General features: G+C 39.3%; 1 protein-coding gene across 1 annotated transcript in view; it reads right to left on the minus strand.

The window, feature by feature from the left end:
- Window positions 1-12087: 12087 nt before the first annotated feature.
- Window positions 12088-24069, minus strand: part of NFIL3 (nuclear factor, interleukin 3 regulated) — a 13947-nt gene continuing 1965 nt past the window's right edge. The window contains exon 2 of the mRNA XM_006914928.3: window positions 12088-13941. Within this exon, the coding sequence (XP_006914990.1) occupies window positions 12383-13771 (1389 nt within the window). The 5' untranslated portion in view covers window positions 13772-13941 and the 3' untranslated portion in view covers window positions 12088-12382. The remainder of the gene's footprint in view (window positions 13942-24069) is intronic.

Below are 24069 nucleotides of genomic sequence, written 5' to 3' on the forward strand. Positions count from 1 at the left end.
TCAGCTTTTAACTTTTAAAAGTTCTTCCATAATTCTTCTGTTTTTACCATCAGGATAATTCAGCAAATTGAAAGAAACCTAATATTCTTGCCATACTAATATGAAAACTGAGGCACAAAGAGATTAAGTGACTTGACCAAAGTAACATAACAAGTGAGGGGCAAATCAAGACCACATCTGAAGACTTAGTCTCCTAGACAAGTAGTCTTTCCATTGACTACTTCAATCTATCAAACAAAGTATCTATAATGGTCTAATATGGTACTCATTTCCAAATACGTCAACCCATCCAGCAAAGCTTTGCTGCGTATGTATGTCTGTCTTTCTTAGGAGTTGAAGGGACAGTGATGGAGGGAACATGGCAGTTGCTTTTGAGGAGCATGCAGTCTAGATGTGTTGATGGACATCTAAACAACAATTTATACACTGTGAAAAGCACTATGGTAATAGCGAGTAAAGCATTGTAGAAACACTTGAGAAGGACTTCACAGGTGTGGTAGGATTTGAGCTGGGCTTGAGGAAAGTGAATGAGTTTGCCAGATAGAGACTGGGTTTTCCCATAGAAGGAACTTCACATGCAGATTCCAGAATTGTGTAACCTGGAGACCTGAACTCAGAACAGTGGCTACAGAACAGATTGAAGGATGATGGCAATGGAGGCTTGGAGGTGGGCAGGATACAATTCTTAAGAGCCTTCCATGAGCATGAGGGAGTTTTACCTTTGCCCCATATATCAGAGGTTCCCAGACTTTTGCATTTCTTTAATCAGGAAAAAAAAAAATAGAAAGCAGATATAAGATTGTTCAATTTTTATTTTCCTAAGTAAAAAACCAAACTACTATTTTCTGTAATTCAGCATTATTTGATACAAAGAGAAACACCAAAATGTAGAAGAGTCATAATTTTCTATTAAAAAAAAGTCGAATACATTTAGCTTTATGAAAAACTCAGTATATTCTCTATTTTTCACTGATTTCACCAAGACAGTTTGGGAGGCCACCTGGAACTGGTGCTCCTGAGAATCCAATGCCTGATGATCAGAAGTGGAGCTGAGGTGGTGATGCTAGCGCTGGGAAGCGGCTGCAAATACAGGTGAAGCTCAGCTCACCTGCCTGCGGCTCACATCCTGCTGCGTGGCCTTAACAGGCCATGGACTGGTACCGGTCTGCAGCCTTGGGGTTAGGGATCCCTGCTATAAATCATACTCTCAAACTTTAGTGAAGATATGTAAATTATCTGAGAATCTTATTAGAATGCAGATTCTAATTCTGGGTGGGGCCTGAGATTTTGTGGTTCTAGAAACTTTGATGTCAATTTCTCTCGCTGCTGGAGCCCAGACCACACTTTGAATAGCAAAGCTTAGTCTGCACAGTAAGAAACCAGAAGATTGACTCGATAGCATTTGTATTTAAAAAAAATTAAATCAGAAAGCTGTGTATAAAATTGGATGCAAATTAGTTGCTACTGTAGTTAATTACACAACAAAAGTTCTGCAGATATATATCCTGTGGGTTATGACAAATCACTTTAACTTCGCTTTCTCTGGTCCTCTGACTCATTGCAGGAATTACTCAAATGGCAAGAACACCTCAAAGATTCACAATAAAGGCTTTCTTTGAATTTACTTTATGTGTCCCTTCCTCACTTAATACTTAAGCCTTAGTATAGAAGTGGAAAGTTTGTGGAATTTTTTAAGCTGTATGCTTTAAAAGCAGAATATCTATATCCCAAATAAAATGACTTAAAAATAAATAGTGTAAATCAAACCAGCAGCAGTTTATTTGGTGCCATCTTTTCTCAGGGGCTTGAGCAATGGTTGAGTCCTGTATATGGAGAACAGATTGTTCCATGTGAAGCTTATTAGAAGTTAACCCCAAAGCAGATGTTCTTGAAGCTTCTGTTACCATTATAGACAAGCTGTTCTACTTTTATAGAAAAACAAATATGTAACAATAGATTATCATACTCACGTTAATGGCTTCATAAGGATTCATTAGTAAACGTTCATAAATGAAGACAAAAAGTTTAAAAATGTACTATTTAAAATAATTGATATTTTTATTATATCAGAAGCCTAAGATGTAGTGAGCAATAGCAGATGGTGAATCCTACAAATATCTTACAAATATTGGGAAGGGAACCCGAGACAGAAAATAGCAAAATAAAATGACTTGGGGCTCAGTTGTAATTTTAAAGAAGCTTCAAGTTCAGAGACCAGATGGTGTTCTTTAAAAGGTGAATCCGGAGATGTGCCCCACAAAAACTTCAGCAGGTGACTCCACAAAGCCTATTTGAACACCAGCCCTCACAGGACTTGTGATTTTTAAAGGGGTCATATATTTTTTGGCCTTATATTCCATAGTGAGTACCCAGTACCTGAAGTCAACACAGATTCTCATGGATTCACAGTCCCACTTCACAGAGTTCCCACTGCCTCATTAAATCTTGCTTCATGTGCAGCCTTTCTCTAAGAAACTCACACAGCTCCGTGGCTTTCCAGCTCTCTTTTTTTTTGTAATAGACAAGTCTTAGGCACCTTTTTAATCAAACTCAGCCTCAACATCAAAATACAGTATAGGTGTCAAAAATAGTTCAAAACTGAAAAATACCAATAAGGCTATCTTACCTACTAAAATCCAGAGTAGTGAAAAGAAACAGGAGGAGAATAAATAGGGATGTGTGTATATCTTTAAAATTCAGAAACATCTAAGATCTTCAGACTAAGGTTCTAAAATACACCTGTAAAAAAATTTAAAAGAAATTTCCAATTGATTCATCAAGTATATGAAGAGCTATTATTCCTTTACTTCTGAGCCCCCTCACACAAAGTCTTTAAGTGGTGTCATGACATCCAGGACATTCACAAGATTATCCTGTGATGCAGAGAAAATATTGGAATTCTATTTTATGTTTATTAGTCTGAAAATAAGATATGTTAAGCTTTACTAATATTTAATGTTTTAACAGACTTTAGTGCATGTATTTTCTCTGTCTCTGTCTTCTCTGTGTGTTTCTCTCTGGATTGATGGATGGATAGAGATAGATGATTGACAGGTGATAGATAGATGTATTAAATTTTTTTATTTCTAGGACTATGGGATAAAAAAGAAAAATTGGAAGTCTCTGGTCTAAAATATTAGGCCATTTTTGTTTTTCATTTTTAGAGCCTTGTCAGGTTGCTTAATTTATTCGAGTTATCCTTAAGGCATACTATTTCAGAGGACTAGTTTTTATCTTTTAAAAATAAAATTTATTTTTAATTGAGATACAACATTGTATTAGTTTTAGGTGTACAACATGAAAACTAACGTTTAGGTTGAAGGCTCATTAATGCCAGCAGTACATAATAGATATTATCCAATCTGTAAAATGATTGCCTTGAAAGCTATTTGCATAGTGGCAGAAAAGAGAAATAATATAAGGCATCATATGATAAATACAAGGGCAGGTTATAAATTCAAAGCAGGAAGAATACCAGGATTTGGGGGATGAAGAATATCTTCACAGAGTGGGGTGGAGTAGAACCTTTTTCTCAGGCAGAAACCCAATACAAGAAAGGAGAAGGAGTGAACTCACTAGGGGAATTACTGGCTGCCTTACTCCCCTTCCCTTGCCCCCTGTGACCCCTGAAGCCTCTTCATTGAACCCCAGGGTTCCAGGGAGAACAGCTGACATCAGTGGTATGAAATTATGGCTTCACACTGCTTTGACAGTGTGAAGGAGTCCCCAGTCCTTGGGCTGTAGACTAGTACTGGTCCGTGGCTTGGTAGGACCCGGGCTGCACAGCAGGAGGTAAGTGGCAAGCTAGCAAGAGCGAGTGAGTGAAGCTTCATTTGCAGCCGCTCCCCAGCCCTAGCATCACTGCCTCAGCTCCACCTCAGATCATCAGGCATTAGATTCTCATAGGAGCACCGGTCCCAGGTGCAAAAAAGGTTGGGGACTGCTGACCTATTAGATCTATTTTACATAATGCACAGATACAGATACAAGGATAAAATGTCACAAAATCACAATTACACTTATACATTTAATGTATAGTTCATTCTTATAAAATCAATGGAACAATCCATTATAGTTGCAATCCACAGTTTAGAATTCACAGGTGAAAGGATACATGCCTGGAAAAATTAGTCTCAGCTAAAATGTTAAGGGCTTTAAATTCCAGACAAAGAAGTTGGGATTTTATTATTTATTAGCAAGTGGGTCTACTAAGGTTTTTAAAAGGCACGTGATATGATTTGATGTGTAATTTGGGGAGATCAATTTGTACCGGTGGGCATGACGATATATATAGTAAAGAAGAGTTGGAATTGAGGGACCGCTGTAGTAGTCCACAGACATGAAGTAAGTAGGCCTAAAGTTAATGAGATAAAATATTGTATTTTGTTTGTTTGTTTGTTTTCTGATTTCTGCCTTTAAAAGCACTACTAGTTCAGATGTAAGGCAGTGTGCCCTGCTTAGTAGCATGGCTTCTGAAATCATATCCTGGCTCCCCCACCTACCAGTTCTGAGAACTTAGAAAGGTTTGATGGCAAATTTTATGTGTCAACTTGACTGGTTACAGGGCACCTGGATTAAACACAATTCTGGGCATGTCTGTGATGGTGTTCCAAATGAGGCTAACAGTGGATTGAGTAAAACAGGTTACCCTCCCCAATGTGGTGGGCCTCATTCAATCTGGTGAGGGTCTAAATAGAATAAAAAGGGGGAGGAAGAGAGATTCCCTCTCTCTCTGCTTGACTGTTGAGCTGGTACATCTCATCTCACCTTCTCCTGCACTCAAACTGGAGTTTAGACCATCAGCTCTCCTGGTTCTCAGACCTTCAGAATTAGACTGCATTATACAACCAGCTTGGCTTTCCTGGGTCTCCAGCTTGTAGACAGCAGATCGTGGGAGTTCTCATCCTTCATGATTGCAAGAGCAATTCTTCATGATAAATCTCAATCTCCCTCTAGATAGATACATGGATATATAGATCTACAGATATAGATATACATATATAGATATAAATATCCTCATATCCTATTGGTTCTGTTTCTCTGGAGAACCTTGACTGGTACTACATGGTAACTTCACATTTCCATGACGAGCTATTTAAGGGCCATTGCTGGGACACAGGAAGAGTTCTCAAAAGTATAGATAATGTTAGTGGCACTGTGCAGAATCCCAGAGGACCGCATAGTCTCATACATGCATGCTCACTGAGGAGGTCAACCACAGCTAGCAACAGCCCCCAAGGAAAAATATTTCTACCCAGAACAGGCAGAAAAGTCCTCTGAACACAGCCTTCCAATCTGCTGTCACCTGGTTCTCCAGTCATGGTTGTGGGGGAGGTGGGGAAGGAGAGTGCAGACATGCTGCCGGTGCTCTCAGCAGAGCTCTCATCATAATTCCATGTGCAGGTTCTTATAAAGGCACTATCAGAAAAAAATATGACCTGCTGTTAGAATTTTTATTATGCTTTCATCATGAGTACACATTATTGTATTTTTAAGGCAGAGTTCAACTTTTGGGACTCTATTCATGGCATTCAGGCAAAAATGTTAGGTAGTGACAAAGAATAGTAGGTTCTAGTAATTGCTTGTGTTTCCTTCTGCTTAGCCATTGCTTATTGCTTTCATCGGTTATTATATTACACTTTTCTGCATCATAGAACATTCCGGTCTGAGGTTAATTTACTTTCAAACTCAATGAGCACAAATAGTGACACTTTCTTCATTTCTGCTTTATTGCATGACTCTAAGGAGATGCTAAGAGGATTCTTCCTACCTGGGAAAAATGAGTTTTCCATGTATTTTGCAAGAGTTAGGCCTAATTTGCATATTCATAGCAAGTGAAGTAGAGAATAGAGATGCTTATCTTGATTTTAAAAAAAGACATTCATTTATAGTATCAAAAAATTCAGAATTCTGTCACTTGAATTATCTAAATAATTATCACAGTTTCATTGGGCAGTGATGTAGATATGATCTTGGATGCCATTTGGCATACAACATAAAAACAGCTAAAAATCAAAGGGGCAAATAATAATTTATTGTGACATTTACAATACTTTGCAGAAGACCAAGAATAGATTCATTGCAATCCACCTTCTCAGTAACCCTAGCTCAGCTAATTCAATGTTGGTGAAGCATTCAGAAAATGCTGATGATATACCTGAGCAACAGCTTTTGAGCTAAATTTCAGACTTCTATTTGTCATATGTCGTCATGTGGTTTTAAGGTTTTGGGAGGGAAAAGAGGCAATCTTGTGACTGCCTGCTGGTAGTGGTCCTAAGTCCAGAATGGCTTGAACCACATTGCTGGCAACTGAGGAAAGAAGCAGAGAGTGTGCTACAGAAGGCAGGTGGATGGATGAGTGCGCTTCCTTCTGCTCAGCAATTGGTCCTGACGTGTGGCCCAAGAACAGTATCGTCTTAAAACTATTCATATATAAACCGCTTGCTGAAAAAGGCTGATGGTGTTGCAGCTTAGGAGTAATTCTGGGTAAGTTCTGAGGAAAGAGGAAACTACTATCCCTGATCTTGCCTTCCCTGACTGCATCTCCAGTCTGCCTTGTGTCCCGCACAACTACCTCCGCTGCTCCAGCTGGCTGGCCACACCCTTCTCTCGTCAGGAACTATCCCCCTGCTTCCCATTTCTTCTTGGCAGTTCTGGCCCTATCACCTAGCAGAGAACTTTCTGCCCATCTCCTGTCCTGTTCTACCCACCCAGAACTGGCTCATTTTCAAACTCTTTTCCCATCTTTTTTCTCTGGGTAATTCAGGGCACATGTGGACAGGACTGGCAAACAGAGTGGAGAAGCTGCGAGTCCAGGCTTCAGGGGCGAGTGAAAGTTGGTGGTTCCGCAGTGCACTTGGAGACCTTTCCAACCTCGTGACACAGATGCGTAAAAGGTAGTCTGTCACTTTCAATCCCGGACCTACCAGGGCACAAGGCTGCTGTGAGCAGCAGAAAGATCAAGCGACCCTTGATCTTCTTCACAGGTCAGGAGGGCTCACACTGCCCTGGCATGAGTCTACCCCAAGCATCACACATGGCTTCAGCCCCAGCTTCCACCCAGGGCTTCTGAGCCCCCTGCTGTGTGTCCTTCCACAGGTTCTTACTAACTGGCAGGAAACCCTTCTCCCAGATCCATCCCTGGCCTTCCCAAATCTCTCACTTCCCTGACCTCTGCTCTCCTGATCCCAGACTTGAAATCTCCTGTAGCTCCAGCCCTTCTACTCTTTCAGTTGTGTTTACAGATTCATTTCCTACAGCCATTCCTAAGTAACTCAGGGGTGATTTCTTTAAGGTCCTTTGTAACTGGTTCTATATTTACTTCTGAATTTTTTCTTACCAGTCCTCCAAATAAATTCACTTCTCCAGGGGTGCAGAGTACCTTCACTGTTTCCCCACTGACGGTGAGATCTCTGCTCTCTGCTCTTCTGCTTGTCCAAGTTCTAATTCCTCCAGCACAGTTCATTTCTCACAAATGTCTCTCAGGTCCCTATTGGGACTGCAGCATAATCCTCTGAGCTCCTTTCACAGGCATCTCTCTTTCCTACACATTCTACCTCTTGGTAATGTCTATTGGCTATACCACTGTTAGTTGGTCTTTCTTTCACAAGCAAATTCAAAATTCTTCAAAAGAAGACACTGTCTCTTGTAGCTGTTTCCTCCAAAGCAGGTAGCACAAAATGGGGTACCCACCGGCAATTTCTATTTATTGATCCTTAAGCCCTGAGATCCAGATAAGAACGTCCCTCAGTGTCAGCTGCATGGTTGTCAGGGTGCAAGGTCCCTCCACATTCTATGGGTTCCCATAGCCTCAGCCTTCATCTCACCAGGCCTTGGTGCTGGCTCCCAGTCAGGCTACCTTGCTCTGTAGAATGCTGACCTGGATATAAAGTCCAGCAAACATAAAAATCCACTCACACAAAGCATTGGAGAGTCTAGTTAGTACAATTTGAGGAAATGGAAATGTCTTTGCACATTCAGCAGTGCCTCTTCCTCTCCCCATCTCTCCCTCCCTTTTCTCTCCCCACCTCCTGCCAAAAGTAGCCTTCAAGCTCCCACCCCTGAGAAGTACAAGACACCACCCCGTTGCCTTTCTCTGCAAAGCAACCTACCTCCTTCTCTTGGCATCCAGGACCCACTGACATTATTGTTTTTAGGGTTTTCCTGTGACCCTAGTAGTGCATCGAAGTAATTTTCTCAAAAAGGAAGTTCCTCTGTTATGGGAAATCTGGCACAGCTGTTAGAATAACTTTTTTTTAAAACTTGTTATACCAAAATATCTGCTTACTTCAAGAGTGGTTCATGCTGAGGTTTCTCCTGTTCCTCATCTTTCTTCTGTTAAATTGCTATATATTGTTGTTGAATGACTTCCTGTCTCCTCCTTTCTTATGCTTATGATTTTGTCCACATGTGCTTTCAAAAGGGACTATTCTTGACCATAGCCTTTATTGAAGCACTTTCCCCAGAGTAACCTCCTTCTCAAGTGGGTAAGATTGACAAAACAGAGATATCAAAAATGGCAGTTATACCTGCCTAGGTTACTTAGCTTATTTAGTTGACTTTATGAAGTCTTTCTGCTGTCTGCCATGGGATTATCAATACTCAACAACAGCCATCACTCCTTGGCAAGTCCCTTGCCTAATGTCTCAGTAGTGATAGCCACTTGCTTTCTTGACTTTAGTGCTCTTTGTCACTTCCTAACATCACCTGTCTTCCTTTGCCAAGACTGTTCCCACTTATCTCCCTTAGTTCTTGAATCACGTTTCTCTTTACGCACATTGGAATCAGTCTCAGCTAGCTCTGTGGAAAATACTGCCGGTCTTTGAACTTGTGGTATTACACGTGATCTTCCATGAAGACATCTCAGTTATTTCTAATTAGATTGCAGCTCATAATTCTGAAATTCCTTTTATTTCTCTAAACTCACTGGTATCTCTAGTAATCTACAATTTCACACTCTTGGCAAGTTTTTCTCATTTAAATTTTTTTGGTGCACGTAGCTGGTGGAGAACTATACAAATCGTTCCAAGCTCCAACCCCTGCCCTAACACTTAAGAAACCCTAAGGACCAAGTAGGTGCTGCCAATGATTCTAAATTTTGAGAGATAATGTTTAGTTTTCAAAAATGAGTTGAACAGCTTCCAGTTTAATAGAGCCCATTTATGAGGGATTGGCTTCAGAAGAGATAATATGTGTGAAATCCATGTGAACTGGAAGATCTATACAAATGTTACCTGTTTTCATTTGGAAGTATTTGTTCTTTGAAGATAAAAAAATAGTTATTATACAACTATTAGGCAATAGAAAAGTAGATACTCTGATAGAGGTTTTTCCGATTTACAGAGAAAAGACACTTACAACTTGGACGCTTCCTTAGATACCCCCCTGCAGATTAGACTCTCCAGTCTCATTTCCCTCGGTTATACTGGGAAGGACTGAAGTGCCAGGCTGCCTTTCCCTGCTCCCTGGGGCTGGGGTTCTGGCTGTTCTGGCTGTTCTGAGAGCTTTAGTGAGTTAACCTCAGTCTCAATGTTTTCCTTTATAAAATGGACATATAAATAACAATGAGACACCATTGGACACAGGAGGGATAGATGTGTTCCTGGGCGGGCTGCATGGGGACTCCGTGTCTGCACTCCACAGGGGACTATGGACTGAGGGGCAAAGCCCTGCCTCTGTGAATTGGCCTACCATACTCCCTGCTCCTTCTTGCCTGTCCTGGGTAGGAAAAGAAAACACAGTTTCTGCTGCAATGTCCCAGTGAATCCACTGCTGACCATTTGGCTCCCTTCCCTCCTCTCGTGTCTAGTGGTGAGCTGGACCTCAGAGGGCATCTCTTTCCCCAGCTGCAGCTTTCCTCCCCATGGAGGCCCACCTGACAGCCACCTTTCTGGGAATTCTTAAGATTTCTGGTACTCTAAGGCTACTGTGTCTTAGGTTTTGAGTAGTTACAGATTTATTTGGCTTTGAACACATTTTATATCATTTTTTAGAACTCTGAGTGGAAGGGAGAGGCAGTCTTTCCTTAGTTCACACATGAAACAGAAGTATCACAGTGTAATTTGACTTTACATTTCTCGGGTTCCTAATGTAAAGGAATTGCTAGTTTGTGTCACCCTTTAATTTTTAAGGAGCACCATTTTAAACACAATCCCAACAATACCTTAGGTCCTTGAAATCATAATGCAATGACTAAGAAAAGAGCATCCAAGAGTGATTTATTCACTATGATAGCTAATGTTAGCAATTAATCTAGAAGATGCCTCAGGTAGGCCAGTTGGCTTCTCTGATGGACGCAGTTCTTCCTTGAAATAATTCAAGACTTACCTCTCTTGCTACTGTCTACTTGTTCTTTCTTTCTCTTAAAGTATCTGCCTTTCTCTTACAAACTGCCTTTGGGGGCAGTTTATTGAGTTTTCTTAATATGTTCTCCTATTCCCCAGCTGTGAAATCTCCCATCTCTGCTGGGCGCCTTTGAACGCTTCCTACTGCATCTCTTAATGTGGGTGTTCCTAGTATAGCAGAAGGGTTGTCTTCATGTTTGGACATTGTGTTGCCACAACCAACATTCCACTGGGAGTTGACTCATGTATGGTAAGCTGCAAGGAACTAAAGCTTATTTCCTCCCTTCATATATAGTTATTTTAGTTCTTTTCCCAACTGTGAACTTAGAAGGCCTTAAATTTCCTTTTTCATTTAACATAGGAACCTGGCTTTACATTGTATCCTTATTATAATTCATGTTGTTAGAGTCATTCCATCCATTCTAGGCTGTCAAACACTTTTGGGTCCTAATTGCCATCTTGTGCTTTGTAACACTGGCAAATGAGATATGTTTGCCTCTGGGCCTCACCCAGTCACTAGTGAAATGCTGAAGAGAGAAGGCCAAGGGCCGAGACTGGAAACACATTTCTCTAAGAGCCAGGAGATTGCCGAGAAAAAACCCTGTGGCCAAAAAGACACAGGAGATGGCATTGCCTTAATTCCAAGGACCACTTTTTTAAAATATAAAATAGCGGAAGTTTAACATATCAAAAATCAGGCTTACTCAAATAGAGCAGTCCGAAGACTGCAGATCCCCAAAATGAAATGTTACAATTGGGCTCTTTCTAGGGGCCACCATGAGATACAGATTACACGATGACGGTTAAGTTCCTCTGCATGTGTTCTATGACACCTCAAGCCCCTTCACCTACTTCTAAAAAAGAGTTCAATGTGAAAAGAGGCACTTTTGGAGAGGGCTCTGGTGACAGTAGCTGTGGACAGAGCTGTGTCTGACCAATAGCACCCAACCCTTCCATCCCGCCCAGATGCCAGATGCTTCTAAACTGAAGTACCTTCGGTCTGTGTTTGACAGCACTTGAGAGATCAGTGGCGGATCCTGGAAAAATCATCATAATGGTCTTATCATCAATGTTTAGAATGATGCTTTCTTCTGAACTTGTGTATTATAAAGAGTTCCAAACTGGAGCTATTATTTATATTTGTTGCTAACAAATCATAAAAAAAAAAAAAAAAAAGCTATTATATATACTCAGACTATGTATGTTGGAATGTGATAACTGATGTGTTCTTCGAAATTTTGGAAACTAAATAAAAACAGAAATTAATTAGCTTAATTCCCTAGACAGTTATTGTTAAGATTTATAATAACATAAAAATGACTTCATCCACTTTTAAAAGAAACTCTAATTAATAAAATGGGTCAATGACTCAACTATCCACATCCATGTGTCATACTTAAAAAAAGAGATGACTAAAGACAGGCTGATGCAAAACGACTTGGATTTTTATCCTTAAAAAAAATTATAGAGAAAATTTAACTTTAAAGAAAAACAAATTACGGGGAATAAATTAATAAATTAGTCTCAAAGGCTCAAATCTTCTGTTTGGAAGATTTTCAAACTTATTACAGTCTGGGCCAAATTAGAAGAAAAATAAATTATTTGTTGAACCTAGACTTTGGTTTTCCTTTACTCAGGGGAGAAAACTCCCTTAAATAAGTAACATGCAGAATAACTTAATATCTATTTTTGTAACTTAAAATGCTTTTTCTTTATTCTAAAATCAAGTGCAGTGGAGCAGAAATTCTGTGTGTCACCAATCCTTTATTGAAACTGGTAACTTACACACTTTATAATAGAACAACAAAAATAATGTTCAATATATACAGCCTTCGCATGGACTATTTGACTATACACAAGGCAGAGTGATAACACAATCTAATCTTCATAATAATTTGTGCACAAAAAGACACCCAACAGACATGTGAACATTACAGTGAAATGACATCACGGGTCCAGTGAAAATTCAACTTAATACAAAACTTCCTCATCTATTGCAAATGACATCTCTAGATGCCCAGAGCTTGTTCAGTAGTAATTTACCCAGAGTCTGAAGCAGAGATTTGGTGTGTGGCTATAAGTCTCTTAAGTGAGACCACCTCTGCAGATAAGTTTGCTATCCCCTGCTTCAAAAACAAATTCTCTGGGTCAGATACTTTATAGCCATTGTCTTTCATTTCAGTAACTCCATTTTTGAAACTATTCTGAGTTTTGCCATTAAGTTCTTTTTGATGCCAGTGTTCCGATCTGAGAGACCAATCTTGGATATTAGTCACTTGCACCGAAAAAGGAGTGAGAGAAGAATGTACCATATTTGGGGCACTATGCTTCTCAAGTTCGAAATGTCTCTTAGATGTCATGTCAACAGGAGAGGAAAGTTTTTGTGTGGCATCAAATTCATTATCGAATGCCTCTACTTTTATTTGCATGGCTTTGGCTTTAATCCGGAGCTTGTGTGGCAAAGCAGAGGAATTCACTTCTGGAACTTTAACCACTGTGGCATGTACACGCTGAAGTTCAACGGGAGAGTGGATTGGGCCCTTGGGAACCTGCTGCTCATCTTCCCCATCAGATGACTTTCCTACTGTACCATCGTCGGTTTCTGATGTTCTCGGGGAGTTACTGGAGGACCGGTTGACCTGCAGTAGAGGAGGGGAGTGTGAGTAGCCAGGAAAAGAATTCCCCACGTAGTTCTGATACATGGACGCTCGGTAGGCGCCTCGGTCATCTCTTGGCTCTCTTGCATAGTTCTCTAGTTCCACTGGCTCCTGCTTGATGACTTGGAACTTGCTATCAGGACTTCTGCAGCCACTCTGTGCAGGGCCTTCCTGCGAATGATCTAGTGAGGACACTTCTGAAACGTCAGACAGAGAGCTCTGCGGAGAGTGCTTAATGACAGAAATGCAGCTGCTTGCCACCACTGTGGGCTCGTGCTCGTCCACAAAGGAGCTCACGCTGGATTTGGAAGTCTGGTAGTCTTGAAAGTACACAGCTGTAGAATTACTGAGTTTCTGGATCTCTTGGGCATACGCTGTAGAGCTAATTAAACCAAACTTTAATTTCAGGGAAAGCAGTTCAGCTTTTAGAGTGGCGTTTTCTTCTCCCAGTGCAATTAGCTTGTTCTCTAAAACCAGGTCATTCAGTCGACGCTTCTCCCGTGATCTCTTGGCAGCTTCATTATTTTTCCGCCTTTTTTCCCAATACATGGCATCTTTCTTTTCATCAGGAATGAATTCCCGTTTCCTCCGGCATGCTGAAGATTTGTTTTTCCCCACACTTCCTTCACTTAGAAGAAGCTCTTCTCCTGTTGTCAAGTCTTCAGAGACTTCAGTTAAAGCAGAATTAAGTACCATCATCTTGTCCACACTGCTACCAGGATCAAGAGATGCCTGCTCCTTCTTGATGGTCTGCATTTTTCTCAGCTGCATCAGAAACAACCTATCTATGAGGTATAGGAGAACAAATTATTTTCCCAGGATTCTCAAATGCTTTAAAAACTGTGGTTTGAAATCCATCAATATTCTTCCTTTTGTTCTACTGTCCAGGATAAATCTCTCCAGCTCCTCTTACTGAATGGAGTAGGGGTCTTCTAAGTAACCTGCAATACATAAAAGAAACAGTTACCCATTTGGTAATTATTGCCAATTATGTACAGGAACTATGCTAAGCATTTAGGGTTTACAGGTCTGAACAAGACGTAGTTTTCCTTCAGAGTTTGTGATCTTGAAAGGGAAATAAGTACCCAAATACCTATACCATAAAGTTGTAAAGAACAAATCCACAGTGAGGCCTATTGGCAGAGTAATTAATATGTGGTCCTGGAGAATGAGAGAAAAACCAACATCACCTGCCCCAGGGAGAAACAGAAGCAGGCTGTTACAGAAGAACCAGCAAGGTAGAGCATGTTGAGATGGCACATTACAGGAAGGAAATGACAGATCACCTCTGGTTGGTAAGTTCTAAAATAGTAGTATGTGCATATTGTGGTACTTCTGAAAAATCTGAGATAACATTTATATCACTGAGAGGTAAACAAGCTCACTTCTTAAGAGGAACTTTTCCAAGTAAACTCCTTTACTATCAGTAAACAAAATTCTGCAATTATGTGGAATAAAATATAAATGGAGTTAAATTTTTATTTCTACAAGAACTAAAATAAAAGCCACAAAATAACCGAGTGTAGTTTTAATTTGACTCTTCTGGGGACAAAACCTGTCCCTCACACCCCTGCCTGCCTGGTGAGCTTATTATGTCCAGCTCATTCTGCCAGGTGACTCAGCACACCTGAACATAAAGGACTCTTTTCAATAAAGCCATCTCTTCTGATGCTTCTGTACTATGAGGTTAGAATTATTCTTTTTTTTTTTTTTTGGTTTCTTCAAATTGATTTATCAAACATTCACTTAAGAGCGAAGCATCTAGAGTACCTTTTTTGGTCCTGAAAATTGTGTAAAAATAGATTTCATTTATATAGTAGTTTTGGACTAAAACAAACGGTGACTATTCAAAGTATTTTTTTTAAGTATGGTGCATTCCTGAAACCTAAAATTATTTTAAACCAAGAGAATGTAATTTTGGAAAGAATTTCTTTCCATTTTACTTAATAGTTTCAAAAAAAATGTAGAACTCAAAAATAGAACCATCAATTTGCTTCCTCTTACAGTGATGAAATATTTACAATCTGAGTTTGACTTGCCATGAGATAATAAAACCATATTAGATTCCAATAACAATCTTTTTGTGGTAGTTTTTGGATCTGTGTTTCTAGACAAAGTTTCTCTGTCTAATTTTACAGAAGATAATACTTCATAAAGGACATGTGATAGATAAGACAACCATTCGTTCAGCACTATCTATGTATGGCATATCCATCCTACCACATTGAAAAGATGTCATGTTTTTGTTTAACATGACTCTTTCTTTCTCATGCATAGTATTATAAGGACTAATGAAATGTAGTTAAATTGTATCAATTGGAAAAGACTGCCACCTTCTTGCGTCTACTCCAGAAGGAATAGAAGGAATGATACAATAATTTCAAGATCATAAAGAAAAAGGCTTAATGCTATGTTTTTGTCTTGAGTCAACATGGAAACGTTGAGCTGTGACTTAGAGAAACTTGTGATTATTAATACCAAGTTTCTGTTTATTTTTGATAATCAAACTTTAATGGCAAATAAAGGCAAAGAGTCTGCCACAGCAGGCAGTGATGATATAGAAAGGTAATCTTTCTAGTTATCACCTAGTAAAACTGCACTACTTCCTATATTTCCACTAAGGTTTCTTCGTCTGCCACAAAAGTCCATTTTTCCTTTAAGTGGAATGGATCCTTTCCTCCTATTAAGGATCTGTATTCCCTAATCAGTTAAGTCCATCCCCTTAAAGTCCTCGCCAAGGCCTATAGAGAGAAAACAATTCTACTTCCATTTATTAAAAATATCCCACTTATCTTAAAACCTTTCAACCCCTTTCTTCTAAGTATTTAAGTATATTATGTCCATTTTATCACCTCTACAACTTTGTTGGTACATTCAAATCTGCAGAAAACTTTTTTTTTTAGTTAATCTACCTATTTGCATTTTACTACATGTACTAGAATCTGGTATTATTCCCTCATCTGCACAAATTAACTGCTTCTATGACTTCATTGACAAATCACCACACACTATCTTAGGATATTTTCTATAACATTATTTATAAAATAATCTTACATTGTTGAAAATAGTTTATCAGCAGTGTGAAATGATATATAGAGAGGTAGACATTCTGTACACTGTGTATCTTCCTACATTTTGTTTTGTATGTCCAATTGGATTGCAAAGTATAGTTAAGTCCTTACTTAGTGTCCTCAATAGATTCTGTAACTTTATGTGAAATAATATATAACAAAACCAATTTTACTATAGGCTAATTGATATAAATAAGAGTTAAGAACATATGGCATCTCGACAAAATAATGTTGAATGCAATGTTACTGGAGGACCTGCTGTATTTGAGGGCACAAATTAATATATTTGTGTCCTAGCAACAAACTGAACGTATAAGCTGTTCAACAGCTGATTGTCAGTCACTCGTTTGCTTTATATGAGTTCTGTAACCAAAAGAAATTTTCTGATACTTTATTATTTTGTAAATTTTAAAAAAGATGTTTTACTTGTTAACAGAGAGCTTCTCTTATTTGTTAATTGATTTATTCAACACATATGGAGCACCTACTATGTACCAGGCACTGAGCCAGCCTGGGGGCACACAAAGACAGAGGGAAAAACCAAACTCACGAGTCAAGGTGGGGGAGAGACTCAAGAATACAGAGGGAAGCAAGGGGTGTGCGAAGAGTGATGCTAACAAGAGGGTCTGGTGCATATAATCCTATTGTTTCTAGCTGCATTGCTTTTATCTTGGTTTGGTGAGAAAAACAAAAACAATTATAATAAATGCCATGTACTAAATACTTACTTTGCAACAGGCACTGTGAGCCTGTCATTTCATTACCCTCACAATAACCATTTTCAGATGAGAAAACTAAGGTTCAGAGAAGTTAAGCAACTTGCCCAGTGTCACACAGCTAGTTAAGCAGCAGAGTTAAGACTCCAGCCCAACACTGACTCCAATCCACTTCTAACTTGCAGAGGGATGTTCTGTGTGTAACCCTTTTCTGTATTACTCTCATTTCTGAGAAACATATACCCATTTGCCAAGTTACTTTGGGGACAGTAAGGCACTATTAGATGCTGCCAGACTTCTTTAAGAAAACAAAGGTACCACACCTAGAACTTTTCTCAAATTTCTCAGACTTGTTTTATATCCTGAGAGTATATAAACATTCTAAATTTTCATGTTGCTGTTGAAATTTTAATATCCTGGCAATCTTATTTATGCTAAAATAAATACAGGAAAAGAAAAATCAACTATGGACATTGTCACTTGTGCTTTTTCAAAAAAAACCCAAAAAACTAAAAATGTATCCATTTTCAATATGGAGGTGGGGAGCTAAAACACAGAAAGACTGAGTGACTTTCCCAAGATCACACAGCAGTTGAGGGCAGAGATGGGCCCTAGAATCTATGTATGTCTCTCAGCAATGAACTTAAATTAAGGCAAACACAAAGGCAGTTTACAATGCCTTCTAAAAACATCACTATTTATGCTCAACTTATAACTTTATTTGAAATTCCAAAGCTTTCCCTTATTAACAATCACTTCACCTCTGCCTCATGTATTCAGATCACCACTAACAACACAACGCACTATATCAGTCACCACTGAAGTTTCCTTTTGGTGAGTAATTGACGCTAAATGCCAATTTTATGATGTGGGTGTATTCGGCATGATCAGCTTTATTACACCCATTAGATAATACAGCTGCTTCTTAAAAACACAAAAAGAAAAATTTAAGAGCAGGAGTCATTATATTCCAATAGGCATATTTTCCCATACCTAATTCAGACGTGCTGTCACTAATTAATGCTTTTTCATAGTACATCTCACTATTTCTACTGGCAGGAGTTATCTTTCATAAGCCTGGAGTTTTAAAGTCTACTTAAGTCAGATGATCTAAATATTGCTTTTAATTAAGATTTAAATGTGGTTTAGAAAATTCTCTAAAAGAATAAGACATTACAATAAATTCTAGACCAAATTTCTCAAGGAGTGACCTCATTAACTTATGTTTACAACAAATCAGACCTGTATCTTCCCTGGTCTCCAACACACCTGGCAGAGAGAAACAATGGTTGACAATTCGAACTCTTTACAAAAGGAGAAAACAAGAAAGATTTTTGTCTCAAGTGTTTAAAATCTTACTAACAGACATTAAAATCAACTATGGGAAAATTTTCTTATTAATTATCTCTTTAAAGGAGAAGTCTTATTGCAATTTGCTTCTTTTATATACTTTGATTTTAAAATCTTATCAACAAAAGATGAAATACTATTTCATGTGCCCCAAAATAATATGAAAACATTTATATAAAACTATCTCATTTTTACTCTACTCTCTTGAACGTGCTGTTTATTCCCTCAGAGGTATATTATAGATGCCATTAATGACAAAAAAATCCTTTTGTGTGAAACTATAAGCCATTTCCACTAAGCAGGCCAGTTGCTTGTTTTTGAGATAAGTGCCATTTTAGTGGGGAAAAAATGTTAATCAATTCACAGCTCTTTATTAATACTAGCAAAATGTTAACCCATGTTTTCTTTCTATGGGTAAATTCCACGACATGACTGTTGCAATAAAATGCTTTACTTCTTTTCATGGATAAAAATGAAAGTCAGTATTTAAAAACAGAAAAAGAATATACATGTGCAATCAAGGGTGGCTTGAGGAATGAAAAAACTCAGGAAACATTAAAGTTGCAAGAAAGAGGATTTTCTAACAAGCTGAAAAAAAGGCTTTTTTAATTAAGAAAACTATATTAAATCTCTCCAAGTGCCAATTAATAATATAATTCTGTCTTTAATAAGAGATTTTAACCCTAAAACCAGAGAGAAATGTGTGCTTGATAGAGATACAAACACATAAACAGATGCTCTCATGCTTTGCCAAAATCTATCCTATCATAGCAACAAATTGACCCACTTTTTCTATTTGGGTGCATCTGTAAATAAATGGGTCAAAATCTGATCAAGTTTATGATGAATGAAAATATTTCAAGTTCTTGCTCTTCATCCTCCACAAAGGACTACTTGGAAATTAGATTTAAACTTAATAAACGACAACATTGTATTTCATCATAGCAGTAATATAATTTAAGGAATTGAAATAAAACAGTATAACTTAACATTCTTTTATAAAAGAGGCCAGTATTTGTAAGCTAGTGAACAATGAAAATATTCTGAAGACTGTGTAGAGTAAGCATAATGATGCTAACACAATTGTAGGACTTCAGAAATCAAGACAAAACCATTCTCACTAAAGAAGGAGAGGATTTTTTGAGGGGTGGGGGAAATGGAATAATAAATAGTTTTTTAAAATCTGCAGTCTCTTCAAAATGGGGATCATTAGTTTTCTTGAAACTTTCAGGAAGATGATTTATCGATCTAGCAACTCTAAGCTGAATTCTTAAGAGACATCAACAATCAAGAAGTAACCTAGTTATAGGAAATTCTGCAATGGGTAAGTAATACCAAAACCAGGCAACAAGGAGTAATAATGGCAAAAATAATGTGGCTGCAGGAGGTGGGTGGGGAGAGGATATGATGGAGAAAGTTCCTGAATTTTGTAATTATAGTGAAGGATCATTCCAATTCTCTTCAGCTTGACTTTTTGGTTGCTTTTTTAATTTTACTTTCTTTCCCAATGAGATGATTATAAATGTCATTTTGCTTTACTATGTGCCTTAGGAACAGAACAGGTTTTTAAAAATGTTTATTTTTAGTGTTTATTGGATAGCTACTTAATTGCAGTTTAAGATCCCTGGAAAGTTAATTAATAAAACATACCATGTTCTTATAACTAAAGGCTTATAAACATCATTCTGAATCCAAAGAAATCACACAAATTGTTAGGAAAGGCATCTAGTAAATCTCTACTAAACTTTCTTATCATAAACACAAGCTTATGCTCTCTAATTAAAACCATATGAGAAACAGTTTTAACTACAAGAAAAGTTATTTGCAAAGAAATCTGAGAGATAATTGGGAGTGGTGGTAATACAACTTCATTTTGAAACTGAAAAACTCTTATGTAATGTCTGTGATCAAAGGTCAACATCTTTCGACATTCTCATATGAGTCTGATTTGGATAAAAATCAACTCAAGTATAATTTAGAAAAATAACAGGATATCAAACAATGTGTTAACCTTGTGAAATACAGGCCTACCTTACAAAAACAAGAGATGAATATTAAGGGAAACTTCAATTACATTGTTTCTGTCATATTTTGAATTGAATCCCAAGTGTGTTCTCATTCCTCAATACAAATTAAAAATAAACAACTTTTAACAGCAAAGATGCCATCTGGATTACAATGGAAATAATGAAGTATGTGTGATTTTAGCTTGGGTAAAAATAAAGGCCAGGCAATATGACTGCACCTTTTCCATTCCATGCTGCAATCACAGTCACGTCTCGGAACTGACTCTATGGACCACAGCAAGGTCAACTAGAAATATCCACTCAGCTTGGTGAGTCAGGCACATTGCTCAACCCGGGAAAGGGCTCTAACAAAGGGTTTAAACTTGCAGATTATTGCATCACAGTCATGTTATAAATGAACTTTGCAAAGATAAGCCTTTAACACAGAAAAGGAAATTGCTTCAAAAATTACAGTGAGCTTGCACTTACACCCAAGGAAGAGAGATATAAGAGGGGTGTTACTAGCATGGCCCCCATCCCGTTTTCAGACTGCTAATCAATTTCTCTCCATCTCCATTCCCTGATCTATAAAATGGAGATGAAAGAACACTCAACACAGTGCCTGGCACATGCAGTGTAAGTGTTTAGTTAATATCAGCTCTTCATTCATTTCTAAAGAATGAGCAGTACCAAGGCAATGATGCTGATGATTAGTTCTAAGCCCTTTTAGCCTCTCATGATATTTAGTGAAGCACTGCCCTATGTCACAAGCATAGGGTAAACCAAATGAAACTTTCTTCTGTATTAGTCAAAGGGGTCAAACATCAGCAATTTCAACATTATGGGCTATACACAACTCCCTCCCAGATCTTAGACCACAGAAGTTTAGATGCAGATTGTCCTGCCACCATCAACACACCTCTGTTATTTCAAATAGTTCCCCAAAACATTAACCCAATTACTTGGGAAGTTTGAGGTTCTGCAATCCTGTCAAGAATTTCCTTCATACTTAATTACCATTGAACAAAATGGCAAAGGGCTTTAAGAAAAAGAGTTAATCATTATTAGAACAAAAAAGTGTTTCAAGAAGGATCTTTAATTATAGGCTTAATATAAGTGTCAGTCCTTACTATCATTGCACGGATATTTAGGCCGAGAAAAAAGAAGGTGAATATCTTTACTAAAAAAAATTATGGTTCCCTGGAAATTATACAGGAAGAATTTACGGAGCTCCTCACTACCGCCCAGCTCCACAGGTTTTATTCTCTCCGCTTACACTGGAGGCCCATGGAAATCAGGACAGCACTCAAGATCACAAGCAGGAGGTCTGAGACCTAGCTCCTCCGAACCCAGAGCCTGTGCTCTTTGCACTTCACCAGGATTTTTCTAACTACTGACTGTGGCCCAAAACTCAATAGAAAAACTTTAAGAGACGGGTGTGAGATATGATCCCATAGAAGCCAACTTTTCATCAGACTGCACTGATGCGCGTTCAGAGAACGTCTGCGATGTCAACCTGGCTTCACTGCGAATGACTGCCCAAGCACAATGCCAGACGTGTCTGTGCGAGGATGAAAGTACTGTACTCTTACAGTAGGACCACGATATCTGCGTGGCCGTTTTGATTTTTGTTTTATTTTGAACTCGGGGGTTTCGAACTCTCCCTACTCTAGCCTTTGACTACATAAACTAAAGGTTAAAAAAAATACATATACTTTACTAGCCACACTCAAACTGGGGCCCTCCTTCCCAACACCATCAAGGCTGCAGAGTCTCCACCCCCATTTTGTGTGGTCTGTTGGCATTTGGAGGTTTTCTTAGGTGTTTTTCATTTCACGAATCCAAAAGCGCTCGGCTCCGAAATACAATGAAGCCTCAGCCTCCCGGAACAAAGGTGCTTACAGTGCTCCGAGGCTCACCGTGCAGAAGATGAGGAGGCAGGCCGCTGGAGCTGTCCTCTTCGTGCGGCCTCGCCCGGGTCCCTCCTGCTCCGCTCCCTACCTCGCTGGCTCCCCTCCCCGCCTCTCCTGCTCCCCTCCCTCGACCCAGAGAACCCCTAGCGCACTCGCACCGCGCCTCTCCGAGACCCGCCCCCAGCCAAGTGGGCGGTGCAGCCCGGCCCCGGCACCGCCAGGACCCCCGCGCCAGAACAAAGGAATGTGGGGAGGGGGCGAGGAGCGCAGGCCTTCGTGCAGCCCCAGTCCAAGCAGCGCCCAGGGCAATTCCGGGAGCCGACCCAAGGCCCCCGCGCGCCACCTCTACACCCCACAGACCCCACGGGCCCGCAGGAGAATGGGGAGCGCCGGGAGGCACCCGCGCGCCACCGAAGGTCGCAATCGGAAGGTAGCGGTACGTGGACCCCTGCAAGCCAAGGGCTCCCAGTCCGAACTCCAAAGTAGGTCGGGGTCTGACGTCGGGGGGGCCTGAGCAATATTAGCCTCTTGGAAAGCGACTGCAATCATTTGAGGTAATATAGTTTGTTCCAGTGGTGAATCTCTATAATACCTTTGCCCCAACCCCACAACATTGCACTTTGTTACCTTAGGGGGAAGAAATCTGATATATATACATACACACCATCATATACATACATATGAACACATACTTATACTACGTAAGAGTCCAGGAAGAAATTTAAATTCTGGGTACATTATATATTCATCTATCCTCACATGAATAAAACTAGGTTATCCAGATAAAAATACAATCTACTAACCTATATTTGTTTCCCATAAGTCATATCTGGTCTGGAGAAAAAAATACAATGTGAAACAAATACTTGTGACCTCATTCGCTGTTGTTATTTACAAGAGCCGAGAAGATGACACTTGGCCATGCCCTGCTTTCTCAGGGAAGAGCACTTTCCTAAAGTATCCTTTAAAAAGATAAATGGAAGTCAGCATCCAGCAAATCACCGGGCTCTGTGAAATGCCTTCCTAAAAATATAATCTTATCAAAGGCCTCCGAAGGCGTGGAGTTAAAACTACAGCAAATGGCCTTGAACTTGTATTTGCACACAGCCCCAGAGAAAACACCCGAAATAGCATCGCGAGGCCACAATTGTTAAAATGTGATAGTTAGGGCTAAATTTAGAAGAACACACATTTCATTTAGGGCAAAAGACATTCGGCAGCATGAGCAAACTCAATGCTTACCCGGTTGTCTACTTTCCTGTTTAAAATAACCTTAAAGAAACTGTTACAGTGACATTTAAAGGCTGAGATTGTCCTACTTTCTTTGTAACAAAATTATAAAATCACGTAATTAGCTCCCTCTTCCTATGCTCACTGCCAGCAAATTCGGCAGTTACATAATGCAACATTTCCAGGAAACTATTATGTGATCTGTCTAGTCGTGTCTGAAAAAGCAATGACAATAAGGTGAGGAAAAGGGCTGATCGCATGGAATGCATTAAAATTAGGAAGGTGGGGAGGTAAGCGTCACAACGGTTCGTTCCAGGTTTAAAAATAATAGCTCAGAACATCTAAGGAGCGAACCCCGGTAGTATCCAAGACCAGAATTCAACTCGAGTAATTCCTCCTTTCACGTTTTGTAGGAGTGTTTAAAAATGTACTTGGGACGTACTGTAGATGTAAATAACGATCTAATTAATATCCAACGCTGCGCTAAAATTACCAAATGGTTGCACACATACGCGCACATTCCCAGATCAACCCGTAATCCTTGCCAATATTTCAGTGGGCAGATTATGCAATGTAAGCAAGGACAAACCCACAACCTTCCCAAGCGCTGGTACAACACTCTGACGGCAAACAGGGTGAAAAACGTCTGTGCATACACAGCCCGAATACAAACAAACGCCGCGCAGGCATTCTCCGAATGCCGTCACCGTTCACGCCACCAACCCTTTCTCAACACGATAATCAAGACTATTCCCTATAACTCAGCCCCCCACCCCCACCCCC

Source organism: Pteropus alecto, unplaced genomic scaffold (assembly GCF_000325575.1).
Source record: "Pteropus alecto unplaced genomic scaffold, ASM32557v1 scaffold256, whole genome shotgun sequence".
In the NCBI taxonomy this organism is placed as follows: domain Eukaryota; kingdom Metazoa; phylum Chordata; class Mammalia; order Chiroptera; family Pteropodidae; genus Pteropus; species Pteropus alecto.